This window comes from Dasypus novemcinctus, chromosome Y, assembly GCF_030445035.2.
Source record: "Dasypus novemcinctus isolate mDasNov1 chromosome Y, mDasNov1.1.hap2, whole genome shotgun sequence".
In the NCBI taxonomy this organism is placed as follows: Eukaryota; Metazoa; Chordata; class Mammalia; order Cingulata; family Dasypodidae; genus Dasypus; species Dasypus novemcinctus.
The window spans coordinates 25,502-40,808 of NC_092216.1; the positions used below are offsets into that span (position 1 = coordinate 25,502).

Here is a 15,307-nt window from a genome sequence, read left to right on the forward strand (position 1 = left end):
GGTCCCAGAGGCAGGTAAGGCGGCCACGCTTGGCGCCACCATCTCCGCCACGAGTCCAGGTGCTGTGATCCCCATCGGCACCTGCCCAGGCCCGTCCCTGGGTCTGCCTGCTCTGACAAGTGAGTGACACTTGTCCCCCGTCTGGCTCGTCCACTCAGCGTCGTGGTTTAAGGTCTGGCCACGCCGCAGCACGCGTGGAGCTTCCTTCGAAGGCTGAACGCTCCACGTTCTGGGCGCCCACGCCGCGTGGACCCGCCCGCCTGCCCGGCTGCTCCCCGTGGGCCCGTGAGCCTCGCTGCTGGGCTGGCCGGGGGCAGTGTCGCCCACGTCCCTGCCTTCAGTTCTCTGGGGCACACCGGGGAGCGGCACTGCCAAGTCACAGCGGTCCCCGTTTAACCCTTCAAGGAACTGACAACCGGATGTGGCAGCAGCTGAACACTTTACATCCCTCCCTGCAGCCCTTTAAAATGGAAACCTCCGTCAGCCTGGGAGCACCCCGAGCTCGGCTGTGGGCGACAGGTGGTCAGCCCGTTCTGGAAGGAAGGGCTGCGCCCGAGGGACCAGGGAAGCTGGACCAGACAGGACGCCTGAAAGGGCCGCGGATGCGGTGAGCTGCTGGCAGTGCTGCGGGCGCCCACCTCTGGAGGAAGCAAGCATCACCTGGGCCGCCGCCACCTTCCCCTGATGCAAGCACTGAAACTACGAGGAGGTGTGCGACGATGGATAAACAAAGACCACGGGACTGGAGGAGAGAGAAACAGAAACAGAGCCGCAGCGGACTCTGATCCCGAAGGAAGCACACAGGAACACCACAATCACATTGAGAAAATAGGAAAAAAGGTGGAGAACTTATCAGAGGCTTGGAATCTAAAAGAACAACAAAGCGTTGAGAAGAAATTCTAGAGTTGGAAAATACTAAAGCTGGAAATATTCTTTCAGTAAACAGGCTTAAGAGCAGGCTAGACCCAGAAGAGCAAGGAGGAATAAACTGAAGCATGGAGGAAAAAACTGACAGGAGAGGACGAGGACACCGAGAGAGGGGTGTACGATTTGACACGCGTGGGGCTCGTGCCCCAAAAGAAAGCAAGGCAGAATGGGGCGGAGGCTGTGGATGAGGAAATACTGGCCAGCCTCTGAAAACCCAAGTTCAGGATGCTCCACGACTCCAAGGGAAACGGCGTGTGCGCTCCTGAGAAGCACCAAGGGAGCCGCCCTCAGGCAGCCGAGGGTGGAAGGTGGGCGGCTCCCTCCGCAGGGGACACAGACAGGTGGCCTGTCATCAGAAGGGGCGTGCCCAGGGAAAACAACAGCACCGTCCACGTGCTGGCGGGGAGGCCAGCCCTGCCAAAGCACCCTTCAGAAGGGAGGGCAGAGGCAAGCTTCCAGGGAGCACAGCGGAGGTCGGCTGCTGCAGCTGTGCAGCAGGAACCCTGCAAGATGCACGTCGAGCTCAAGGAGGGGGACCTGGCTGGACACACAGAGCCGGGGTCTCAGTCAGCCAAAGGGGTGCTGATGCAAAAGGCCAGAAAGTGGCTGGTTTTTATTTGAGGTAAGAGCTTACAGATCCCAGGCCATAAGGCATAAGTGACTTCACCAAAGTCTATTTCCACGTGTTGGAGCAAGATGACTGCTGACGTCCACGAGGGCTCAGGCTTCCTGGGCTCCTCCCTTCCCAGGGCTTGCTTCTTCCTGGGCTCAGGTTTCCTCCTTCCTGGGGCTGGCGTCTCTTTCCTCTGTGAGCTTATTTCCCGGGGCTCCAGCTTAAGGCTTCAGCATCTAACTCCAACATCAAAAGTCCATCATCAGAAACCCTCAGCTCCGTCCTTTTACCTGTGAGTCCCACCCACCAAGGGGCGGGGACTCAACACCCTAATGATGTGTCCCAATCAAAGCCCTAATCATAACTTAATCACATCCAGGTACAGACCAGATTACAAACATAATCCAGAATCTGTTTTTGCAATTCATAACCATGTGAAACTGCCACACGTGGCTGCAGACTTGGGTGAGGGAAGTAACTTACGCTTTATGGCCTGGTAACTGCCAAGCTTCTACCCCAAATAAACACCCTTTATAAAAGCCAACAGATTCCTGGTATTTTGCATCAGCATCTCTTTGGCTGACTAATATACCTATATTTCCTCAAAAGTTGAACCCACGATTAAAAACTTTCCCACCAAGAAAATTCCAGACCCAGAAAGCTTCACCAGTTAATTCTTCCAAACATTCAAAGAAGAAATGTTATCAATCATACATAGAGGGAGGGGAGGAAGTTAGGTGACTAAGCGCCTCCCTCCCACACAAGAGATCCCGGGTTCGGTTCCCTGTGCCTCCTTAAAAAAAAAAAAAAAAGGGCGACGAGAGCAGATAGGGAGTGAAAACAACGGGGTGAGTTGAGGGAAATAAACAAAATAAATCTTTTTAAAAAATCATGTACAGCTTCTTCTAGAAGACAAAAAAAAAGAAAGGACATTCCCCACCTCTTGTTAAGAGGCCAACCTGCGAAGGTCCCCAGAAAGGAATATTAGAGGCTAGTATCTCTCATGAATGTAGATGCAAAAACTCTAAACAAAATGCAATATTAGCAACAACCAAAAAACATCGCAACATTAGCAAACTGACTTCAGCAATACATATTTTTCACAATCGCAATTTAAAAAACTAAACAAACAGAAAACGAATGCTAGAAAGGAGCATCCTTATTCTAGTAAGAGCTACCTATAAAAACCCTGTAGCCAGCATTTTAATTAATGGTGAGACACTGGACTCTCCCTGCTCATACGTGGGAACAAGAAAAGGAAATCCACAGCCAACTCTGCACTAGAGACCGAACCAGGACAATAGGCAAAAAAAAAAAGTGAAAGGTGTGGAGATTGGAGAGGAAGAGGCAAAGTGGTCAGAACCTGCAAATCACATGATGTGATATGTAGAAAACCCAAAGATTTATAACATAGCAGAATTAGTAAATAGTCAAGGGTGCTGGGCTTAAGTATATACAAAAATCAGTTGTTTCAATAGATTAGTAGCAAACAGAAAAGCATCGTTTAAAAAGCACCAACTACTAAGAGCATAAAAAATAACCAACCTAAAAATACATCTAACAAAAATTACGTCAGGACTCTACAAAGAAAACACCAAGACGTTGCTGGGAGAGAAAATAAAGAAAACCCAAACAAATGGATATGAAACCATACGCCTGGATTTGAAGAAAGCAACCCCGGAGAGAAGCGAGTCTTCAAGCTTCTGTCCAAAGCCAGTATGACTCTAATGCAAAGTCAGACTAAAAAATTACAAGAAAAGAAAGCTATAGAGCAATTCGATAATTGTCAATATGGATGCTGTATTAGCCAAAGGAGTGCTGATGCAAAATACTAGAAATCCGCTGGGTGTTATAAAGGGTATTTATTTGGGGTAGGAGATTACAGAGACCAGGCCATAAAGCATGTTACTTCCCTCACCAAAGTCTATTTCCACATTTTGGAGCAAGATGACCGCTGACGTCCGCGAGGGTTCAGGCTTCCTGGGCTCCTCTGGGCTCAGTTCCTCTGTTCAGGCTTCCTGGGTTCCTCTGGGCTCAGCTCCTCTGTTTTCTCCACAAGGTCAGCTGTAGACTATGAGGCTCTCCAGGCTTTGCCTCTCTTTACAGGTCAGCTGTAGACTCTCAGGTGAGTGGCTCTGTCTCTCTCCCTGGGGCTCCAGCTTAAGTCTTCTGTATCAAACTCCAACATGAAAACTCCAACATCAGAAACCCTCAACTCTGTTCTTTGCCATGCCTTTTATCTGTGAGTCCCCACCCACCAAAGGGCAGGGACTCAACGCCCTAATCATAGCTCAATCACACCCAGGTACAGATCAGATTGCAAACATAATCCAAAATCTATTTTTAGAATTCGTAACCATATCAAACTGCTACAGATGCGAGAACTGTCAACACTCAGAGTTGTTGCTTCATGAGTGCAGTTTCTGTTTTGGATGATGAGACGGTTTCAGTGACGGAAGGGAGCGTTGGTTGCACGGTATCGTAAAAGTAATTAATGCCACTGAACTGTACCCTTAAAAATGGTAAAAATGGAGAACTTCATTTTATATATGTTACAGTTAAAAACAAAAGGAAGCAAATACATAACCAGACAATGGAGAACCTGGAAAACTCACCGCATATTCAACGATGTTAGTGAATTACTTTAGTTTTTTCAGCTGGGATAACAATGTGGGCTGGCCAGGTGGTAATAATTACTGAGGTTTAGGGTCAGTATGTGTCCATGGGAGTGCATTACACTGTTCTCTACAGTTTTGTGTAGCCTTGAAAGCTAAAATCAAAGAAAAATTAACTGACAAAGTTTGTACATAAAAACTCAGGATGGCTAAATGTGATTGGTCCTAGGAATACATCAGGAAACGAATCCACCAAGCTCAGTAAGTAACCAGAATAAAGGAGGAGCGGCCTCTGCCCGCCTCGAAGGGAAGATGTTTATGCGGTCCTGATAAAACGGATGCTCCTTCGGGAGAGAACACGGACGGGAGCACGCAGGGGAGGGCCTTCCTCAGCCAGGGCCTGCGCGTCCACAGCGAGCCACGCAGAGCGTGACAGCGCGGAGGCGGGGCGACAAGGCCGAGACTGTGCGTCAGTACAGCGGTGTCCAAGGCCCGGAGCGGGTCTTGGAGCAGGGCTTGGCGGCCCGGGGGGATTCTCAGGCAGGACTAGAATTGCAGGAGAGCAGCAGCTGCTGAACACAAGACTAGCACGCGGGAGGCAGGAGCGGCAGTGCCTCCACTGCAGTCAGGAATCGGGGTACTCCCCACATGGCAGTTAGGAATCTGGGATGCTCCCCACATGGCAGGAATCGGGGTGCTCCCCACTCGGCAGTCAGGAATCGGGGTGCTCCCCACTCGGCAGTTAGCAATCTGGGGTGCTCCCCACTCGGCAGTTAGCAATCTGGGGTGCTCCCCACTCGGCAGTCAGGAATCGGGGTGCTCCCCACTCGGCAGTCAGGAATCGGGGTACTCCCCACTCAACAGTCAGGAATCGGGGTGCTCCCCACATGGCAGTCAGGAATCGGGGTGCTCCCCACTCGGCAGTCAGGAATCGGAGTGCTCCCCACATGGCAGTCAGGAATCGGGGTGCTCCCCACATGGCAGTCAGGAATCGGGGTGCTCCCCACTCGGCAGTTAGGAATCGGAGTGCTCCCCACTCAACAGTTAGGAATCGGGGTGCTCCCCACATGGCAGTCAGGAATCGGGGTGCTCCCCACTCGGCAGTCAGGAATCTAGGATGCTCCCCACATGGCAGTCAGGAATCGGGGTGCTCCCCACTCGGCAGTCAGGAATCTAGGATGCTCCCCACATGGCAGTCAGGAATCTGGGGTGCTCCCCACTCGGCAGTCAGGAATCGGGGTGCTCCCCACATGGCAGTCAGGAATCTGGGGTGCTCCCCACTCAGCAGTCAGGAATCAGGGTGCTCCCCATATAGCAGTTAGGAATCGGGGTGCTCCTCACATGGCAGTTAGGAATCTAGGATGCTCCCCACTCGGCAGTTAGGAATCGGGGTGCTCCCCACATGGCAGTCAGGAATCGGGGTGCTCCCCACTCGGCAGTTAGGAATCGGGGTGCTCCCCACTCGGCAGTCAGGAATCTAGGATGCTCCCCACACGGCAGTCAGGAATCGGGGTGCTCCCCACTCGGCAGTCAGGAATCTAGGATGCTCCCCACATGGCAGTCAGGAATCGGGGTGCTCCCCACTCGGCAGTCAGGAATCGGAGTGCTCCCCAGTCGGCAGTTAGCAATCTGGGGTGCTCCCCAGTCGGCAGTTAGGAATCAGGGGTGCTCCCCACTCGGCAGTCAGGAATCGGGGTGCTCCCCACTCGGCAGTCAGGAATCAGGGTGCTCCCCATATAGCAGTTAGGAATCAGGGTCTCCTCACATGGCAGTTAGGAATCTAGGATGCTCCCCACTCGGCAGTTAGGAATCGGGGTGCTCCCCACTCGGCAGTCAGGAATCGGGGTGCTCCCCACATGGCAGTCAGGAATCGGGGTGCTCCCCACTCGGCAGTCAGGAATCGGGATGCTCCCCAGTCGGCAGTCAGGAATCGGGGTGCTCCCCACTCGGCAGTCAGGAATCTAGGATGCTCCCCACATGGCAGTTAGGAATCTGGGGTGCTCCCCACTCGGCAGTCAGGAATCGGGGTGCTCCCCACATGGCAGTCAGGAATCGGGGTGCTCCCCACTCGGCAGTCAGGAATCTAGGATGCTCCCCACTCGGCAGTCAGGAATAGGGGTGCTCCCCACTCGGCAGTCAGGAATCGGGGTGCTCCCCAGTCGGCAGTTAGCAATCTGGGGTGCTCCCCACTCGGCAGTCAGGAATCGGGGTGCTCCCCACATGGCAGTCAGGAATCGGGGTGCTCCCCACTCGGCAGTCAGGAATCGGAGTGCTCCCCAGTCGGCAGTTAGCAATCTGGGGTGCTCCCCACTCGGCAGTTAGGAATCAGGGTGCTCCCCACTCAGCAGTCAGGAATCAGGGTGCTCCCCATATAGCAGTTAGGAATCAGGGTCTCCTCACATGGCAGTTAGGAATCTAGGATGCTCCCCACTCGGCAGTTAGGAATCGGGGTGCTCCCCAGAGCAGTTAGGAATCAGAGTGCTGCCCACAGCAGATAGGAATCGGGGGCGCCCCCCCCACGCAGCAGTTAGAAATGCATTCAGAGGATTCTACTCATAAAGGACAAGAATGAGGAACTACCTGAGAACAAACAGATAAAACATTTGCAAAAGCTTTTCAGGAAAGAAAAGGTTGACGAGCAGAAGACATGAATAAATGAAGGGGGTCCACATCTGCACGTGAGAACTCAGTGCTCAAGACCCCCTCGCTCCTCGGAGCCTGCTCCACCGAGGCAGGGATCCAGGAGGAAGAGGGCAGAAGGCCAAGCTCCTGCGCAGGTGGAGCTGCTGGGTAGGCAGAGGGCCAGGGGACGGAGGGCGAGAGAAGGGAGGGGCCAGGGAGGGGGAGAGAGGGGGAGGGGATCGGGAGGGAGAGAGAGGGGGAGGGGCCAGGGAGGGGGAGAGAGGGGGAGGGAATCGGGAGGGAGAGGGAGAGGGGAAGGGAGGAGGGGATGGGGACGGGGACAGGCAGGGGAGAGAGAGAGGGAAGAGCGGAGAGGAGAACGAGAGACCGAGACCAAGCCCGGTACACAGGAGCCCAGGAGATGCAAGAAGCCCGCGAGCCCCTTTCTGAGGACGCCCTGCTCGGGGGCCAGGCTCTGCGCACTCCATGCCCAGGAGGCTGGGGGCGGCCGGCCCCGACCTGCTGACACCCGGCTTGGGGACCTTGCCACCAGGGGCTCCTGCCTGGACACGGGCCGCGGGGCCAACTGCGCTGTCGAGGGGAGGGGAGGATGTAGAGACGCAGGACCTCCACCTCGGGGGACGCACCCTCCCACCTGGACCCACCAGGACACGCGCTCCCAGGACGCGCCCTCCGACCTGGACCCACTGGGACGCGCCCTCCGACCTGGGGTACGTGCGAGGAGGGCTGTCAGGAAAAGCGCGGGCAGGGGCCCCTGAGCAGGGGCCCCTCACCCTCTTGGCCTGCCACGCAGATAAGGACAAGCAGATTGCGGCAGACGTCAGGGAAGCGAAGCGGATGTGTGAGACCACAGCATCAGCGAGGGTCAATCCCCAAAACACCACGTTCCAAGAAGACCAAAGCGCCAACGGGGCTGCGTGGACCGTGCCCCAGAGCCAGGACGGCGCTGTGACGCCTGAGGACAGCGGCCAAGGCACCGTGCCCGGGCTCTCCCAGAGTGCTCTGGCTGCAGCCTGCCTCGAGGAAGCAGCCTCACGCGGAACTGCGACGGGCGCGGGCCCGGCTATGCTAGCCCTCCCTCCTGTGGGAACCGCGACGGACACGGGCCCGGCTGTGCCCTCGCCCTCCCTCCTGCAGGAACTGCGACGGGGCACGGGCCCGGCTGTGCCCTCACCCTCCCTCCTGCGGGAACCGCGACGGGGCGCACACCGGGTTCTGCCCTTGCCCGCTCTGCCGCAGCCTCAACTGCACTCCTGCAGGATCCGCGGCGGTCGTGGACCCGTTTCTGCCCAAGCTCTGGCGTGCACCACCCGCGGATCCGCGACGGGCGTTCCGCAGGCAGGTGGAGCCCTCTCCAGGACCCGTGACAGCGCCCCACGCCTCTGGTCTCGCTGTGTCTGGCCCGACTGCACCTCACGCCCAGGAACGTCAGCAAGACGCAGCACAAGCAGGACGCCGGGGACGCCTGAAGGCCACGCCGAGCCTGCGCGGTCAGCCTCGGCCCAGGCCGTCCTGGCGGGGCAGAGCCAGCGGGCTGAGCGTGGCCACGCCGATGTCGGAAGTCAGGCCCGCCCACCTCCGGGTGGGCACGCAGCGCGCCTGCGTCCCTGGAACGCGCCCGCCGAGGCGCCATCGAAGCAGGGCCGGCCTGTGCTCGTCTTCAACCACGTCGGCAGAAACCCCCGCACACCCCACGGCCCAGACGCCGGCCCGTGCCCCGGGCCACGAACCTTGGCCACCTGGCCCATGTCCTCCATCGTGGCTCTCTCGTGTGGGAACCGGGAGAAGGCCGCCTCCACCCTGGCGATGACCGCGTCGACATCCACGGCGTCCTTCGGGCATCCTCTAGGAAAATAAAAGGTGGGAATGCTTTGGCTTGTGGCGGGCGGCAGCGGCTCTTCTTTCTTCGTCTGAACCTGAGAAATAAAACAGGACAGCTCAGCGACAGGCTCGGGGGGAGTTCGGGATCTTCAAGCACCGACGTGTAACGGAGAGGGGGGAGAGCCGCGTGGGGGGACAGTCTCGGCTGCCAAGGCTGCGGCACGAGCATGAGGGAGGCTGCCAGACGTGAGGGCCAGACGGTCAGGGACAAGACCTGGACGACCCCCAGGGACCCCGAGCCCTTGGGAGATGGCACAACGACGGCACAACAACGGCATGACCTGCAGGCAACCCCTGTGGAGGGCCCTGGCCCCTGGGGTCTTTCCAGGGCCAGCGGGGCCAAGAGTGGCGCAGACCAGGCCTCCCTGCGGGGACACGTGCAGCGGGTGAGGGGGCAGCAACCGACGAGCCAGGCTGAACCTGGGGGCGGCCAGCACAGCCCGCCCTGGGGTCCCCCTGCCCAGAGCGTAGACCCTGCCTGACCCCGCCCTGAGCACTGACCCTGCCCCACCCTGCCCTGAGCACTGCCCCTGCTGCCTCCTAGAGCTTCTCCGACAGGGCGCTCATGGCCCCGGGGTTTCTGGGGGTCGGCAGAAGTACGAGGCAGGGTGCCAGGAGGTCCAGAGTTGCAGACGAGGGGTGGGGCCTGGACGTCCCCTGGACGCTCCAGCCTCACCCCAGCAGGGGGAGTGCAGGGACGGCACTGGGCGAGGGCTGCGGGGGTCCCGAGGGCCCGACACGAGCCTGCGCCCTAGTTCAGGAGAAGCTGTGCGACGGCCTGACCCAGCCTGTGTCACTGCTCAAGGGTGCAGCTGCCCCAGCCGCTCGACCCAGGACACCCACTCGACCCAGGATGCTGGCTTGGCCCCTGGACACCCACTGGACCCTGAACGTCCGCTCCGCCTGGACGCCCTATTGGCCTCGGACGCCGGCTCGGCCCCGGACGCCCGCCTGGCCCCGGACACCTGCTCCGGCCCTGGAGGCCTGCTCCAGCCCTGGATGCTCACTCGGCCCCGGACGCTCGCTTGGCCCCGGATGCCCGCTCCAGGGAATTGTGCTCCAGCGTCTGAGGGTCTGAAGTGCTCCACCCGACGGGGTTGAGCCGCCAGGAGGGGCGAGGTGCTGGCGGCACCGCGCCGCGCCCACAGGAGGCCGCGGGGAGCCACGGGAAAGGCCCAGCACTGGCTTTGAGGAAAGTGAAGTCCTTTTGCGACTTCTTTACCACAGCCGGGTCTCGGCTTTCACTGTGCATCTTTACGCTGCCCCAGCCTCGACCTTTCCTCCTGGCGACGCCGAGGTGGCCATGAGCTCTGGACCAGCGTGGCGGGGTTCTGCGCCTGGGAACACAGCCGCCCGCGTTCCTGGGCCCTGGCGGCGCCCTCCACCGCGAGCGCACTGAGCCTCACCCTCAGAGCAGCCACGGCCGAGCGAGACCGCAGCCCGCACTCTTGGGTGGGGAAACTGAGGCTGCAGGACCCAGCCCTGGCCGCGACCGTGGTCTCCAACAGCGGGGCCCACTTGCCGTGCTGACGCACTGAGGGCTGGACAGACACAGGGGCGAGGCGTCGCTCTGCAAAATGAGCACCTTCCTGCATCTCCAGACAGTTAACTCAGGAAGAGAGGGGATACTGGGGCGTCTGCACACCCGGTGCGGGGGATCGGGGACTCGGGGGTCTTGGGGCGTCTGACTGCCCAGTGCAGGGAAATGGGGACTCAGAGATCTTGGGGGACTCGGGGCATCTGACCACCCTGTACGGGGGATGGGGGACTTGAGGATTTCGGGGTGTCTGCCTGCCTGGTGCGGGGGATGGGGGACTTGGGGATTTTGGGGCATCTGCCTGCCTGGTGTCGGGGATGGGGGACTCAGGGTGTCTGATCGCCTGGTGTGGAGGACAGAGGACTCGGAGATCTTGGGGGACTCGGGGCGTCTGACCACCCTGTGCGGGGGATGGGGGACTCGGGGATCTTGGGGCATCTGCCTGCCTGGTGCGGGGGATGGGGGACTCGGGGTGTCTGATCGCCTGGTGTGGAGGACAGAGGACTCAGAGATCTTGGGGGACTCGGGGCGTCTGATCACCCTGTGGAGCGGATGGGGGACTCGGGATCTCGGGGCACCTGACCGCCTGGTGCGGGGGATGGGGGACTCGGGGTGTCTGATCGCCTGGTGTGGAGGACAGAGGACTCGGAGATCTCAGGGAACTCGGGGCGTCTGCCCGCCCGGTGCAGGCAGCGTAGGTGCTGGATGCCCGTGGGGTGGCGGTCCCGGGCCCTCACGGCTCCCTCCCTCCTCCCGGCCACAGTCTGCCCCACGAGTCGAGGGCGTCCGCCGTGTGCTGCAGGGCGAATGCTCCGTCCTAGGGAAGCCCAGAACCCACATGGCCCACGTATCAGGGAGCGCAGGGCAACCCAGGCCCCCCCTGCCCGACGACCCTTACGCCGACGCGAAGCCCATCCCGGTGCCAGGAGGGCCGGCCTGCACGCGGTGGCACAGCTCTCCGGGCTCAGCGGCCACGAGCACAGCCAGGCTGGCGAGGGCGCACCTAACAGGCTGCCCCGTGTGTGGGCGAACGCAGTGCCTTGGGCTGCTGGGCCGGCCAGGGAAGGGGAGCAGGCCCTGTGCCTCGGTTTCCCCGAGGTGAGCCTGCACTCGGGCAGTTAGGAGGGTAAAGGCAGGTCTGACCCGTGGGGCACTGGGGGCAAGAACGCCAGCACACCCGGGGCTCTACGGGAGCCTGCTGGGGTGGAATCGCCCCCCACGAGGCCTGCGCAGGTCCCAGCTCGTGAGCTCAGGTCCCAGCCTGTCGGGGGTGAGCTCACCTGGAACAGGACCTGGGGAGGAGTTGGGCCAGGAGCCCACACTGTGTGAGGGGTCTTCGGAAGCAAAGGGCTGGCAGAACCTCAGAGGGCCAAGTCCTTAAAATAAAGAAAACTGGATACGGAAGGAGAAGCCACAAGGAATGGGCGGAAGCCAGTCAACAAACAGAGGAGGAGAAGACGCTGTCACAAGCATCGCCATGTGACAGAAAGCCAGGCGCCCGAGGAGACTGCCGACCAGTGAGAAGACACTGAGCCAGGAGGAAGGAAGCCTGCAGGCTCTGGGACCTGGCCAGTAAGTCTTGCTCCCAACAGGCATGCTGGGGGGTCTGTCGTAGCACTTGGGAAGTTAAGACACGGGGGGAACTCAGCTCGACTGGGTCTGAGCCTGGAGGTGAACTGAGCTACCCTGGGTCCTGTCTGGGTGAACTCAGTTCCTCCAGGTCTGTCCCTGGGTGAACTGAGCCTTGTCCCTGGGTGAACTCGGCTCTCCAGGTCTGCACCTGCAGGTGAACTCGGCTCCTGCAGGTCTGCACCTGGGTGAACTCGGCTCTCTAGGTCTGTACTCGGATGAACTTGGCTCTCCAGGTCTGCACCTGCAGGTGACCTCAGCTCCTCCAGGTCTGCACCTGGGTGAACTCGGCTCTCTCTAGGTCTGCACCTGGATGAACTTGGCTCTCCACGTCTACCTGGGTGAACTCAGCTCCTCCAGGGCTGTACCTGCAGGTGAACTCGGCTCTCCAGGTCTGTCCCTGCAGGTGAACTCGGCTCTCTAGGTCTGCACCTGGGTGAACTCAGCTCCTTCAGGTCTGTCCCTGGGTGAACTCAGTCTCCAGGGTGTGTACCTGGGTGATCTCAGCCCCCACCCACCCTCCAGCATGCACCTGGTGCATCTGCTTTCGTCTTCTGGGATGATCAGATGCTCTCCCCCAGGGAGCAGGTGGGAACAGGCTTCTGCGTGGCCACGCCCCCACACCCCTTTTCTCCAGGTGGTCCCCAGGGCTCAGTGGTCGGCGTCCCCCAGAGTCCATGGCACGGGCCCGTGGTCCCACTGTGAGGTGTGCCCCGCTGCCCTGCGGGGGCCCTGGGTGGGCCCCAGTTGTTCCCGATTCCCCCTAGGGCCTGAGCAGCCATGGAGGATGGGAACGGGGCCAGGGGAGGGCCGTGGGAGCCTCTCCAGGCTCGACTGCTCGCCCCCTCGTCAGCCAGGACGTGCCGTTCCCCTCCTCTCCTCTAGGTTCCCCAGCCTCATGGGGACACCCGCGTTTCCTCTCCCTCCCCCCCGACTCATCCGGGGAACTGCCCCTCCTAGATGGCCCCTCCACTGCGCACCGCGCCCGGGGAAACGCCGCGTGTCGTCCTGCAGCAGGGACGAGGGACGCGGTGGTGGAATCCGTCCACACCCCCTGGGCTGCCCCACGGGGACACGACTCGGCCCCGCTCCTGAGCAGCCCTCCGAGGCACGAGCACACCAGAGCACCCACCCTTTCAGCAGAGAGTGCAGGGTCCTTCAGCATGTTCACCAAGAAGAGTCGGCACCCTCCTGTCACCAGAGGACCACGGTCAACCACGGTCAACCACGGTCAACAAACGAGGCACTTCCTGCTGCGAGTGACAGGAGAGGACTCCTCGTATCAGCTGGTTCTGCTGCGTAACAAAGCGCCCCACATGCAGCGGCTGACGGTTCTGAAGGACAGGAGTCAGCAGCCACAGGGCGCAGGCTCTCTGCTTGCGGTACTCAGGCCGAGTGACTGCTGACAGTGAAGAACCATGCACTCGATACAGAGTTTTCACACACCACCCTATTATCTCTACGTAGTTTCAGCTAATACTGGAAGGCAGCTATTAGGTTTGTTTTCCAGCGACGGGGGTTAGCAATTTGGACACTTGACGTGCATCACGGATGGGGCGAGTAAGCGAGCGTACCGTGGCCACTGAGCGTGGCTGTTCCCTGCGTTTAGAGGGATGTGGTTAGGGATCCAGGCTGGGCACAGGTGTGGCCACAGGTACCTCCAAGCTCTTCCCACTGCAGGCCTAGAAGCAAATCACCCCAAGAGCAAACAGCACCCCAATGTCCACAGGAAGACAGGAAGCATAGATGCACATGGTAAAGAGACAGCGGAGTAGCAGCCGGCTTGAACAGCTGGGGCACACCTCAGAACAGGGAGGAGAATCGCTCACTTGGAACCGACTGGGGCTGTCACAGATGCTGGAACCAGCAGGGAACACCCGACAGCCACCTGAGCCACGCTCCCTGTGCTCCAAAGAGCCAGACCAGGAAGGAGCCACGAAGCTCAAGGCCAACGTCCAGGGAAGAACAACAGGCACAGGAACAGTGCCTGGGAGGGCTCAACGGAAGCAGGTGCCACGGAAGAGGTCAGCGGGCACGAGGGTCCAGTGCAGGAACCACCCAAGAGGAGGCCCAGAGGGAAAAGGCATTTTTCAACTAATGGAAAGGGGGCCAGCCAGCTGTGGGACGATGATCAGCGGCTCAAGGCACAGGTTATCACTATCTCTGAGAAGAGGAAAAGGGGAGAAAACACTGGATAAAAAACAATGGTCAAAACTTTCCCAAACTTAATCAACACCAGAAACCCAAAGATCAAAGCCCGAGGAACCTGAAATAGAAGAAACACAAAGAAAACTTCCCAGAGAACATCGTCATCAAATACCCAAAAACCACTGGTAAGAGGAAACCTTAAAAGGAGTCAGGTAGTAAAACATTCCCAAAAGGTATCAACATAAGGAAGGCACAGATGTCTCACGGAAAAATGCAGTACACAGAGGCAGGGCACTGCCCTTTAAGAATGGCCAGCTTTGGGGGTTATATCCAGAGAGCTCACCGTTAAACGCAACGGTGAAGTCAGACGTGCTCAGGCACCAGGAAGGAGGGCTCCTCATGGCACAGAGTGAGACGTGTGCAGACGAGAAGGGGAGGGCGCCTCACAGCACATCACAGAGTTAGCCGTGTGTAGACGAGAAAAGGAAGGGTCCCTCACGGCACAGAGTTAGACGTGTGTAGACCAAAGGGGGAGGGATCCTCACGGCACAGAGTTAGACGTGTGTAGACCAGAGGGGGAGGGCTCCTCACGGCACAGAGTTAGCCGTGTGTAGACTAGAAAGGGAAGGGCTCCTCACAGCACAGAGTTAGACATGTGTAGACGAGAAGGGGGAGGGCTCCTCACAGCAGAGTTAGACGTGTGTAGACGAGAAAGGGAAGGGCTCCTCATGGCACAGAGTTTGACGTGTGTAGACACAGTAAGGGAAGGGCTCCTGACTGCACCATGCTGGATGGAGTGTTGAGTCGGGGCTTCCAGGAGGAAAATATTCTCAGTTGCAATGTGGGTCTCTTTGACCACCCACGTACGCCCAAAACAGTAATGCTGGGTAAAAGACACGTGATTTTCTCATCCTCCAGCCTCTTCAGAGGAAAAGGGGCAGTGTCAGCAAAGTGCTGGCCGGTCAGGTCGATACGGAAGTGAAGAGCGAGACAGGCACGGCGCCCGGAGCAGACGGGCACTTCTGCTCCTGTGTCCCTTCCCAGAGGTCCGGGAAGCTGAAGCACGGGCCGTCGTCGCGAAAGAAGCAGGCGTGTGGTAGCGTGGTGTCTGCGCTCCCATCACGCAGGCCTCGGGGCACAGTGTCCCCTCTGGACCCAGGGCGCAGTCACCAAGCGTCGCTCGTGCTGGGGCCCAAGCTACGGGACCACGTGGAGAAACCCACGAACCCAACTCTGCACGGCCGAGCAGCACGACGACCCGGCTCGGCCCCCGCAAGGCTGAGCACCTGGAACGTCACCAGGATTGGCCTCGGT

The 15,307-nt window shown here is 59.2% G+C and overlaps 1 protein-coding gene across 2 annotated transcripts in view; it reads right to left on the minus strand.

Moving 5' to 3' along the window:
• Window positions 1-15,307, minus strand: part of LOC101438696 (serine/threonine-protein phosphatase 2A regulatory subunit B'' subunit beta) — a 53,146-nt gene that overhangs the window by 14,664 nt on the left and 23,175 nt on the right. For both annotated transcript variants that reach the window (XM_058292205.2, XM_071213441.1), the window contains exon 2: window positions 8,529-8,714. In XM_058292205.2, coding sequence (XP_058148188.2) covers window positions 8,529-8,714 — 186 coding nt within the window. The remainder of the gene's footprint in view (window positions 1-8,528; window positions 8,715-15,307) is intronic.